Here is a 13226-nt window from a genome sequence, read left to right on the forward strand (position 1 = left end):
AGCCTTGCAGCCCTGGAGTCCTGGGTTCAAATCCTCCTCATGTTCTCCCCGTGTTTGCGTGGTTTTACTCCGGGTATTCCGGTTTCCTCCCACACTCCAAAGACATACTGGTAGGGAATATAGATTGTGAGCCCTATATGGAGCAGCGACTGACAGTGTCTGTAAAGCTGCAAAATATGATGGCACTATATACACAGTCCAGTCATTAATGTGACCACCAGTAAAAATCCAGAATAACCCCCTTTGGCAGAGCGGACCGCTGCGAGACGTGCAGGAAGAGAGGGGATGTTGTGATGATGGTCACTGGGATATTGAGCCATGCCGACTCCAGTGCCGTGGCCAGCTGCGCTAGGTTACGCAGTTGAGCATCTATGGCACCAACATCCCGATCGAGGTCGTCCCACAGATTCTCGATTGGGTTCAAGTCCGGGGAGTTTGCTGGACAAGGGAGTACGGTAAACTCATCCTGGTGCTCCTCAAACCACACACGTACACTGCGAGCTTTATGACACGTCGCCTTGTCCTGCTGGTAGATGCCATCATCCTGAGGAAGAACAATTCACATGTAGGGGTGAACATGGTCCGCAAGGATAGATGCATACTTGTGCTGATCCATCGTGCCTTCCACAATGATGAGTGCGCCCAGATGGCTGATGACACACGCCTTCTGCCATTGGTTATTTAACGTTGACGTCAAAAGTAGGCGGTGGTCACATTAATATGACTGGACTGTGTAGATTGTGAGCGGCTGACCTTGTCTGTAAAGAGCTGTGGAATATGATGGCGCTATAATAAGTAAGCAAAATAAATAAAATAACCTACCAAAGCCCTGTGATTCCAGCAGCATCTGCACTAACTTCAATCTTCCCTTTTTCAGTATTATAAGCTGGTCCTAGTTGTCATGTGAGCTCGCACGCCTCGTCATGACCTGTCCCGTACCTAAATACATGAATTTCTGCCGATTTATTTCTTTTCCTCTCCTACAGCTCCTTTAGGGATTTCCTTCCACAGTCTTTTCCATTCCTGTCCAGTTCTCTTCCTCTAAAAAATAAAAACATTGTAAGAAAAATTTCCTAACCAGTACTTTGTCCTCTTTACGCCCAGTCAGAATATACAACACACGGTTTTATGGACAACTTATATTCTCGTGGGCACAGTAACAATTAACAAAGCTGTCACACTTGGCAGACTCCGTCAGGTTTTATGAGTATGACAACAGCGAACCCGGCAAGTAAAATGAGATACCGGCGCGGCTATCTGTGGGAATTAGAAGTTGAAAACACGCCGGCTCGGCAGAATGAAGCAAGATAAGCATCGTAAAGCGATTCCGAGCACCGAGAGGTAGAATGCGCCTTTGTCCTCCTACATAAGAAGACTCTGCTTTCTACACACTGTCACTTTGGCTCAGTCCTTGTGCAGATAAGAATTCTACATACTTAGGCAAGAGAAGTTTTGTACCTTTGTACGTAGTAAGGAGCATCCTCTGAAGGACACCAAGGGGAGAACAAGGACACAAAGGCCTCAGTTGTTGGTCATATTGTAGGTGGTGAGATGGGTCATCGTAACCTTGTACTATGCCTTGGAGAACATGGCACGTAGGTGACTAAGGATGCTCGAGTGATGGAGCTGTGACTTCTAAGCATTTCCACCAACCGCGCGTCTTCCATTAAAGATGTCCTACTTAACACATAGCTCAAAAAATCTTCAGGGCCCCTGTGTATGATCTCTCTTTCAGCCCAGGGCCAACTGTCCAGGTTATCTTTTTTCCACTTGGGGACCTCCCCTTCCTCCTAAAACGGAACCTAAGACGCATAAAAAAGCAGTTACCTTAGGAAGCTCATGGACCTCATAGACTATAATGGGGTCCATGTGGTGTTCGCACGAAAAATCCAGAGAGAATAGCAAATGTGGTCTACAGTTTTCCGTGGTTAACTGATTTTCTGTTTTTTTCCTCCCAAGCGGAAACCCAAGCACAGGTGTGAACCTAGCGTTACATGTAAACTTCTCCAAACTCTCCTTTTGAATTTCCCTGTCTCATTGTTCGTTCTTGGGGGAGATAAGCCACCTTTAGAGGTTACTGGCAACAGCTTACTCCCCTCTTCCCATTGACAACACATGCATGCTTGGACAATCTCAGCACTAATGAGTATAGGGGGTTGAGAGGAATAGCTACCATCCAAACCTCCCTGGATATGAAAGGTGTATGGCACTTAAGGGGACACTACATGTATGAGAAGATAACCTGACCACAATAAGGACATCATGGCTGGTTATCAGGAGGACACTACATGAATGAGAAGATAACCTGACCACAATAAGGACATCATGGCTGGTTATCAGGAGGACACTACATGTATGAGAAGATAACCCGACCACAATAAGGACATCATGGCTGGTTATCAGGAGGACACTACATGTATGAGAAGATAACCTGACCACAATAAGGACATCACGGCTGGTTATCAGGAGGACACTACATGTATGAGAAGATAACCTGACCACAATAAGGACATCATGGCTGGTTATCAGGAGGACACTACATGTATAAGATAACCTGACCACAATAAGGACATCACGGCTGGTTATCAGGAGGACACTACATGTATGAGAAGATAACCTGACCACAATAAGGACATCATGGCTGGTTATCAGGAGGACACTACATGTATGAGAAGATAACCCGACCACAATAAGGACATCATGGCTGGTTATCAGGAGGACACTACATGTATGAGAAGATAACCTGACCACAATAAGGACATCACGGCTGGTTATCAGGAGGACACTACATGTATAAGATAACCTGACCACAATAAGGACATCACGGCTGGTTATCAGGAGGACACTACATGTATGAGAAGATAACCTGACCACAATAAGGACATCATGGCTGGTTATCAGGAGGACGCTACATGTATGAGAAGGTAACCTGACCACAATAAGGACAACATGGCTGGTAATCAGGAGGGACACTACATGTATAAGAAGATAACCCGACCACAATAAGGACATCATGGCTGGTTATCAAGAGGACACTACATGTATGAGAAGATAACCTGACCACAATAAGGACATCATGGCTGGTTATCAGGAGGACACTACATGTATGAGAAGATAACCCGACCACAATATGGACATCATGGCTGGTTATCAGGAGGACACTACATGTATGAGAAGATAACCTGACCACAATAAGGACATTACGGCTGGTTATCAGGAGGACACTACATGTATGAGAAGATAACCCGACCACAATAAGGACATTACGGCTGGTTATCAGGAGGACACTACATGTATGAGAAGATAACCTGACCACAATAAGGACATCATGGCTGGTTATCAGGAGGACGCTACATGTATGAGAAGGTAACCTGACCACAATAAGGACATCATGGCTGGTTATCAGGAGGGACACTACATGTATGAGAAGATAACCCGACCACAATAAGGACATCATGGCTGGTTATCAGGAGGAGACTACATGGATGAGAAGATAACCAGACCAGAATAAGGACATCATGGCTGGTTATCAGGAGGGACACTACATGTATGAGAAGATAACCTGACCACAATAAGGACATCATTACTGGTTATCAGAAGGACACTACATGTATGAGAAGATAACCTGACCAGAATAAGGACATCATGGCTGGTTATCAGGAGGATACTACATGTATGAGAAGATAACCTGACCACAATAAGGACATCATTACTGGTTATCAGAAGGACACTACATGTATGAGAAGATAACCCGACCACAATAAGGACATCATGGCTGGTTATCAGGAGGACACTACATGTATGAGAAGATAACCTGACCACAATAAGGACATCATGGCTGGTTATCAGGAGGACACTACATGTATGAGAAGATAACCCGACCACAATCAGGACATCATGGCTGGTTATCAGGAGGACACTACATGTATGAGAAGATAACCCGACCACAATAAGGACATCATGGCTGGTTATCAGGAGGACACTACATGTATGAGAAGATAACCCGACCACAATAAGGACATCATGCCTGATTATCAGGAGGGGACACTACATGTATGAGAAGATAACCTGACCACAATAAGGACATCATGGCTTTGCTCCTGACCATAGAACGTTCCTGCATTCATGTTCTTATCCACCGACAACGAACTAAAACCATTCAGATACAAAAAAAAAAACCTTAAAAACTTAGCAAAATGTTTAAATTATTTGCAAAAATGTTTAACCTTTAATAGTTTAGGTTCATGGGAAACCTTTTTAAGGGCCGTTAGCTGTTCATCAAACCAGATTTTCACCCAATAACTTTAGTACATCTATGGACTTCACACAAATTCCGTGCTAGATCGTTTTTCTTTTTAATGCCGACGGTTTCTTATTTCTTCTCTTGCACAGAACTGTTATGAATTTCTGCTTTCACTTGCTCGGTTCTTCACCCAGGTTGAATATTTCCCTTACTAAACACATTTCTGGTCCGTAATAGGAAAATAATAAAAAGCAGAGGGTTTGCGTCGATCCACTCGAGTGCCTGTTTTTGTTATTGGAGGGGGTAATAGGTTTGTTTAAAAATTCCTTAAAATAAAATCCAGTCTTCAGGTGAGGCAGCCTGCAAAGTGCTTGAGAATACTGTGACTGCACGTCTGTCTCTTAAAATCTGCCTTGGGTTCTGGGGTGTGTTTCTTGAAGGCATCTGCAAGTTTTTTGTTTTTTTTCCCCCTCCGGGTTTTTTTTTAATTTTTTTTAACCATTTTGTGTTTACATTAGGTGAGAAATTCCTCCACGCTTCTCTTCAGCACGCTGATCACAAGAATATTTGGAGTCAAAAGAGGAAAAGATGAGCGCTCCAAAAAAAACAGGTAAGCACCACTTGAAACGAGCATCACTTGTGAAAAACAATATCCCGGCCAACACCAATTTGAGAAGGTTTGCCGGCTTTTAGGGATTTATCTGCCGACTAATGTTACAATAAAACCTTTCTACTTGTTTCTCATTTTCCGACGTTTGCCAAACCTTTAAAACTCTGGTCTCTGAATATAATCTGCCCCTTAAATCTCTAGTTTACAAAATGTAATAAAAAAAATAGGCGGCGCGCGCCAAACGCATGAAATGAATCGCTCTCGATGTCACCCGTCTGCAGTTCGTTAGCGCCGCATGAGATAGAAGTAAATCTAATTGTACAGTGCGGCTACAGAGTCATGGTCGCTGGCGTCGCCTTGAAATGTAGGATGCCGTTGTTGTACATACAGTATAGTATTTCCAAGCCGTCGGGTCGTACGTAATCACGGGTGACCGTGTGCTGGAACCTTGTCTGCTTTTGTTACATGCGGCTTTTGTTGTATGTGAAATGCTGTAAATAAAATATTCGAGGACCACACAGTAGAATGACAACTAACTGAGTGCACCAATTCCTGGACCCCTAACTATAGAGCTGTGTAGGATTTGTTTTACACAACGTAATGGACCTGAAGAAGGTTCATTGCAAGCCAAAATGTCTAGTCTGTTTCTACACATTAAAGGGATTCTACCACTAAACTAACATTTTTTCTAATTACCATGTCGGAATAGCCTTAAGAAAGGGTATTCGTCTCTTATGACGCCGTTCCTTAGAAATACCGGTTTTAACCAGTGTGCAAATGAGTTCTCCACAGCAATGAGGGCGGGCCCTAGCACTCAAACGGCAATGAGCTCGTCCCCATTGCTACCTAAGAGCTCTTTCCAGCGCCGCCTCCATCTTCAACTGCAACCTTGCCTCTTTTGTCTTCCGACGCGGTCCAACTTCTGACGCCTGCGCAGTAGGCTCCTGTACTGAACTACAAGAGTGGCCTTCCAAAAATGGCCGCCGGCCAGCCGCAGTACGCTCCTGTATTGAACTACAAGAGCAAGAGCGGTAAACCCAAAAATGGCTGCTGGCCGGCCGCAGTACGCTCCTGTATTGAACTACAAGAGGAAGAGCGGCCACCCAAAAATGGCCGCCGGCTGGCAGCCATTTTTGGGAGGCTGCTCTTGTAGTTCAATACAGGAGCCTACTGTGCAGGCGTCGGAAGTTAGACCGCATCGGAAGACAGAAGAGGCGGGGTTGCTGGTGAAGATGGAACCAGCGCTGGAAAGAGCTCTCGGGCAGCAATGGAGACGCGCTCATTGCCGTTTGAGTGCTGGGGCCCGCCCTCATTGCTGTGGAGAACTCATTTGCATGCCGGTTTAAACCGGTATTTCTAAGGAATGGCGCCGCGGAGACCACGTCTAAAGGTAAGAAACGAATTGCCTTTCTTAAGGCTATTCTGAAATGGTAATTAGAAAAAATGTTAGTTTAGTGGTAGAATCCCTTTAAGCTGGTATAGGCGGCCATTTTCTTGTGGCCCGGGCGTGCACAGTCGGCTGTGCCCAAGGCCTAGAAGATTGAAACTCAGGACGGAAGAAGACTCGGGGAGAGGTCATTCCAGAAGAAGGTGGAGGCGTCGCTGGAGAGTTCTCTCACAGCATTGGGGACTGCCCCCAGTGCTGCGAGAGAACTCAGTTGCTTACCGAAGAAAACCGGGATTTCTACCTAATGTCGGCGCGGAGAAGACATCTAAAGGTAGGAGAAGAATAGCCTTTCTTAAGGCTATTCCTACGTGTTAGTCAGAAAAAAAGGGTATCCAATGATAGGATCCCTTTAAAGGGAGTCAGTCAGCAATGTTCATGAGCAAGATGTTAACATTTTAATGTTCTTGGTGCAATAACTGCTCAAACCCTGTAGGCGACTCTGTTATATCTAAGCACTGGACTCTATCCAGACCCTTCTCTCTGTTCTTGAATGATGGAGCTATTGGCTTTGTAATTGGATACTAGAGACATCACTCAGAGCAGGGGAAGGGGCATTAAAAGGGTCTTTTGGGGTGTCGTTCCACTTGGGAACCCTTTCCGTATTGCCCCTTCTTCAGTCACCGTATTCAGCCGCAGTTTAGTCCCTTTCAAGTGAACGTATATGATATGCTTGACAATAAGTGAAGAGTCTGCAGTTATCACACAAACTTGCTCAACGGTTGTCAGACCCTCCACTGATCCAATATTGATGACCTATCCTAAAGATAGGTAAAATTCCCAAGAAACGTCTTGGTCATGCTCATGAGTGGCTTGAGCCGAGGCAGCTGGGGTTGTGTTGCTGACGGCATGAAAATGTGGCTTTCTTGGTTTTAGAACTTGCATCTCTCTCCCAGTTAATAATACTCTCTCTATCCTTTACATAGCTCTGTCAGCAGTTTGGATTTGTTCAATACTCTTTAAGGTCACTTCCTAAAGGCACATCTTATCATCTATATTGCCCCTTCAATACACAGATGTGCTATGAACAGAAGCCATATCTTTAGAATCTGTTCACATTAGATCTAACCTCATCCACTGCAATCATCAGACTTTTTAGTAATTCTGAAAGCAAGAATACTTTTGCAAACTTCTATTCTTGCTTTCCAAACCAGCAGAGAGCCAGATATCAGGATACCGGTGTATGTCTATGGCTGCAATCTATAGGACTCTCTATATTAGACCACCAATTGGTCATCTATCTCCATATTGTTTATACCCAGCCATTTTGCTTGGTACCCAACACTGACAATCTTAGTGTCATTCATCGCGCGTTACGCTCTTGGTTGACCTTTCGCGTCCAACCAGTTAAATCCCTGGATACTACCAGTCTTCGGGAGAGGAGGGGATCCATTATTTGGATAGGACGTCCTTTGAAATCCGAGCATCGTACAGTATTCTCTCAATAACTGAGAGATCTTAGTCTTGCAGGGTCTTGAGGGTTCTTTCCCTTGTTTGATTGTAATTACAAGATATTTGTAAAGAGAAGGCTCTTGGGTCGCAAGTTTAGAGCAATATTTTCGATCCCAGTTGTACGTAGGCAGGGAAGAATGTGTCCTCTGACTTATTTTAATATGATTTGGATTGCCAGGTTAAACAGTCCCAAGGACGCCCACCAATAGTCGTAAGGGGAACCTGAGACAAATCCTATGTGCCGATCCTTGAATGAAGTATTATAGTGATAAAAGAGAATACACCGCTTTATGAAAGGCAAGCCGCCCTGCCGTATAGTCCGCTGACCATACATGAAAGAATTTAGTGTTCCAGGTCTGAAAGGGCCACATTTGTTCCACTCCGGGGTTGGAACGTCTCGTATCTCATTGATTTTTATCACAATAAATAGCACGATCCTCCTGAACTGTGAAAGAGATGATTTTTTTTTTCTGGATAGTTCATGTAATATAATAAGATGCTGGAGAGTGAAGACGACCTCGGGGTTTAGAGTTCGATGTGGATCAGGGTAGGCGACCCCAAATTATTTACATACTGTAAGGTCGGTTTGGTCTCTTGTCTGTTATTTCTATACTAGATTGGGTAGGTTTTAGTTATGACTTGTATAAGGACGAATAACTGGTAGACATGAAATCGAAATTGAGATGTGCAGATATTTTTTAAAGGGGGTTTCCTGGACCAAAGTTTTGAAGACTTTTCCTTAGGATAGGTCATCTGTATTAGATCTGACACCTGGACTATCCAACAAGATCGCAGCATTGGGTTGAGGACTGCGGCCTCTTACTGAGCACACTGCTGTACATTGTACAGTATATCACCCCAGTCCTGCAGATAGATAGGTTAGTGTCACCAGACCCAGCATATCACCCCAGTCCTGCAGATAGATAGGTTACTGTCACCAGACCCAGCATATCACCCCAGCCCTGCAGATAGATAGGTTAGTGTCACCAGAACCAGCATATCACCCCAGCCCTGCAGATAGATAGGTTAGTGTCACCAGAACCAGCATATCACCCCAGCCCTGCAGATAGATAGGTTACTGTCACCAGAACCAGCATATCACCCCAGCCCTGCAGATAGATAGGTTACTGTCACCAGAACCAGCATATCACCCCAGCCCTGCAGATAGATAGGTTAGTGTCACCAGAACCAGCATATCACCACAGCCCTGCAGATAGATAGGTTAGTGTCACCAGACCCCAGGATATCACCCCAGCCTGCAGATAGATAGTTTAGTGTCACCAGAACCAGAATATTACCCCAGCCCTGCAGATAGATAGGTTACTGTCACCAGAACCAGCATATCACCCCAGTCCTGCAGATAGATAGGTTACTGTCACCAGAACCAGCATATCACCCCAACCCTGCAGATAGATAGGTTACTGTCACCAGACCCAGCATATCACCCCAGCCCTGCAGATAGATAGGTTACTGTCACCAGACCCAGCATATCACCCCAGCCCTGCAGATAGATAGGTTACTGTCACCAGAACCAGTATATCACCCCAGCCCTGCAGATAGATAGGTTACTGTCACCAGACCCAGCATATCACCCCAGCCCTGCAGATAGATAGGTTAGTGTCACCAGAACCAGCATATCACCCCAGCCCTGCAGATAGATAGGTTAGTGTCACCAGAACCAGCATATCACCCCAGCCCTGCAGATAGATAGGTTACTGTCACCAGAACCAGCATATCACCCCAGCCCTGCAGATAGATAGGTTACTGTCACCAGAACCAGCATATCACCCCAGCCCTGCAGATAGATAGGTTAGTGTCACCAGAACCAGCATATCACCACAGCCCTGCAGATAGATAGGTTAGTGTCACCAGACCCCAGGATATCACCCCAGCCTGCAGATAGATAGTTTAGTGTCACCAGAACCAGAATATTACCCCAGCCCTGCAGATAGATAGGTTACTGTCACCAGAACCAGCATATCACCCCAGTCCTGCAGATAGATAGGTTACTGTCACCAGAACCAGCATATCACCCCAACCCTGCAGATAGATAGGTTACTGTCACCAGACCCAGCATATCACCCCAGCCCTGCAGATAGATAGGTTACTGTCACCAGACCCAGCATATCACCCCAGCCCTGCAGATAGATAGGTTACTGTCACCAGAACCAGTATATCACCCCAGCCCTGCAGATAGATAGGTTACTGTCACCAGAACCAGCATATCACCCCAGCCCTGCAGATAGATAGGTTACTGTCACCAGAACCAGTATATCACCCCAGCCCTGCAGATAGATAGGTTACTGTCACCAGACCCAGCATATCACCCCAGCCCTGCAGATAGATAGGTTACTGTCACCAGACCCCAGGATATCACCCCAGCCCTGCAGATAGATAGGTTACTGTCACCAGATCCAGCATATCACCCCAGCCCTGCAGATAGATAGGTTAGTGTCACCAGAACCAGCATATCACCCCAGCCCTGCAGATAGATAGGTTACTGTCACCAGAACCAGTATATCACCCCAGCCCTGCAGATAGATAGGTTACTGTCACCAGAACCAGTATATCACCCCAGCCCTGCAGATAGATAGGTTACTGTCACCAGACCCCAGGATATCACCCCAGCCCTGCAGATAGATAGGTTACTGTCACCAGAACCAGCATATCACCCCAGTCCTGCAGATAGATAGGTTACTGTCACCAGAACCAGCATATCACCCCAGTCCTGCAGATAGATAGGTTAGGGCCTAAATCAAATGATGTTTCCCACTTGAATCGCTGCCTCTGTGCAAAGATATCGCTGTTTTTATCAATATACAAATAGACTCTGGAACAATGAGGACATTGCTCCAACATCTTAAGCAGCAGCACTCTTATTGCTCCAGAGAGCTAATTTACATATTGATCAAAACAGTGATATCTTGATACGGAGGCAGGAATTCACTGTTGGGAAAACACTGTGTGACTGCCGTCCTGACATAACATATCTCTCTGGGTTCTAGTGACAACACCTTTTTTTTGTTTCTTTTATTACCTTTCTGCTCATGGTTTATCTGGTCTATGAATGACACTTCACCCTCTCCAGATTCTGGGGAATAAGTGTCTGATGTGTCTGGTTACTGAGGATCATTCCCCACTGATCTGGAGATATTACGTCCCAGAGGCCTCTGTGTGAATTCACTTCTATGGGACTGCCGGGGATAGTTGAGCACATCGCTGTATCTCTGGGTATCTCAGTGGTTCTGGTCTCATATAAAAGCTGATTCTCAGATCACAGTTCTACATATGATAAAGGCATCATCAGTCAATAACACTGCATACAAAGCGCACATTCACGACTGTTCCTTCATGTTGTATCGTATGAAAGCTGAGAATCTTAGCTTTGATATGACACCAGAATTCTCCATGGTCATTTCTACTGGCCCGCTCAGCCTCGTCCTACAATATACAGAAATAGGTAAGTGGTTGTTGATCTGATCTGTAGCTGAGAGTCCTAGTTCTGGTTCTCATTCTCTCAGGTCCCGGGGATCACAGGCCGGCAGCAGAGAGGCCGCCATAGCTGCGGAGAGCTGTCAGTGACAGCAGCGGTCTCTGGTCCTATCAGTCAAGTGAACCTGTCCGCTTCCAGCCTGTGTTGCCCTGGCATATAAGGGAAACGGGACCAGGGTGCACAATGAAGTGTCCCGGAATAGGGGAATATGATTTTTTTTGTTTGTTTGTTTTTACACTCCCCCTACCTGAGTTTTCTGTATTTTTTTGGACAACCCCTTTAACTGCAACTTTTTACTTCTATTAGATTGCTAGTAAATGTCTAAATTCATGAACTTGATGGCCAATGACTAAGGGTCAGTTCACACGTGAAAACCGCCTAGCTTATTTGTGCGAGGTAAAAAACCTCGAGGAGTTTTTTTGACGCTGTTTTTTTGCATTCCACGCGGTTTTTGACGAGGTTTTTGACGCGGTTTTCGCTAGCGGTTTTCGTTAGGTTTTTTTTTTTCCTATATGTGCTATAGAAACTGCAGGCGAAAACCGCGTGGTTTTTTGCAAAAATCCGCGCGGTTTTGTGTGCAAAAAACCGCGCGGTTTTTTACCGCGCGGTTTTCGCCTCCCATTCACTTCTATGCAATTCTTCAGGCGTTTTCCGCCTGAAGAAAGGTCATGTCGCTTCTTCAGGCGGAAAACGCTAGGAGGAAAAAAAAAGCTAGTGGTCTACATAGACCACCATGTTAAAGGAGAGGTTTTTGAAGCGAATTCCGCTGTCAAAAACCTCCCCTTTGCCCACGTGTGAACTAGCCCTAATGGTGGATTGTTAGAAGAAGGTAAGGGGGTGCTTTATTATAGGAATTTGGAAAACACAGGCCTGTGATAGTTCTTGCACATGGGTCTCGGCTGTCAGTCTCCCCCTGAAATCCCCCATCACTGACAGAAGGCTTTGATGTATCCAGGCTTACATGAGGATAAGTTACCCCGAGGCTTCTATTCTAAAAACAAAAACCATCACACTTTTTTACATATTGTTGCATGGAACAATGTAACGTGATGTAGCCTGGTTATTAAAGGGTTTATGCGGGACTTTAATGGGAGGATACAACTTCCAACACCCCTGCCGATCAGTCTTGGCCTTGCATTCGTCGATCACCTTTGTCCGATTCTAGTAAATTGAATGAGGCTGCAATACCAAGTACAGCCATTATTCAATATATGGCGCTGTGTTTGGTATACAATAAAGGGGCTGCAGGGGCTTTAGTCACCAGATCGGTGCGGGTGCCAGGAGTCAGATACCTATGAATATGATAATGATGACCTATCCTATGGACAGGGTGATCTTAAACGTTCAGCAAGTCCATAGGCCTCACATTTCCAGTCCCGCCGCTCTACTCGCAGCCCCGTCCTCGCTTTTCACATGGCCTAGAAATCCCCGATGCTGAGGCTGCCGGGTGCGGAGCTCCTACTACTTGTGAGAAGCCTCCAGCTGAGATGTAATATATTATTTATGAGCGTGGATCGGCGCTTACATCGCACAGTCACAGCCAGGACATGTTTGTATTTGCACATTGTTGATCAGATACTTGGAGAGCCATCGACTGGTTGTCTCTATGGAAATATCGCGGACGAAGCTTTATAGAAATATCCGCGTGTTGACTGACAAGACACACAGACGCAGATGTAGCAGAGGGAAATCTCTCCCTTAGATAACGTACAGATCTCGCCGTCTTCATGACTTGTCGGTCTGAATTAACCCTTTAGGAAGACCTTGTTTCCATATTTCTGTTCTCATTTAAAGGGATAGTCCATTCATGAGCTGAAAAGTGATTGGTAAGTCAGGACCGATAGATTTTTCTTGCTTCTGTTTATTTTCATCAGCTTTTACTCCTTGGCCTTATTAGGATAGAGCTGTGACCTGTGACGACAACGTAGCTACAGCGCCTGCAGGCAGTCAGCGGTAGTCTGAGACACGCCCCCTGCCTCCCTAT

The 13226-nt window shown here is 45.4% G+C and overlaps 1 protein-coding gene across 1 annotated transcript in view; it reads left to right on the plus strand.

Annotated features, from left to right (window-relative positions):
* Positions 1 to 13226, plus strand: part of THADA (THADA armadillo repeat containing) — a 399509-nt gene that overhangs the window by 162162 nt on the left and 224121 nt on the right. The window contains exon 26 of the mRNA XM_075267057.1: positions 4762 to 4853. Within this exon, the coding sequence (XP_075123158.1) occupies positions 4762 to 4853 (92 nt within the window). The remainder of the gene's footprint in view (positions 1 to 4761; positions 4854 to 13226) is intronic.

Source organism: Leptodactylus fuscus, chromosome 3 (genome assembly GCF_031893055.1).
Source record: "Leptodactylus fuscus isolate aLepFus1 chromosome 3, aLepFus1.hap2, whole genome shotgun sequence".
NCBI classification, from domain to species: Eukaryota; Metazoa; Chordata; class Amphibia; order Anura; family Leptodactylidae; genus Leptodactylus; species Leptodactylus fuscus.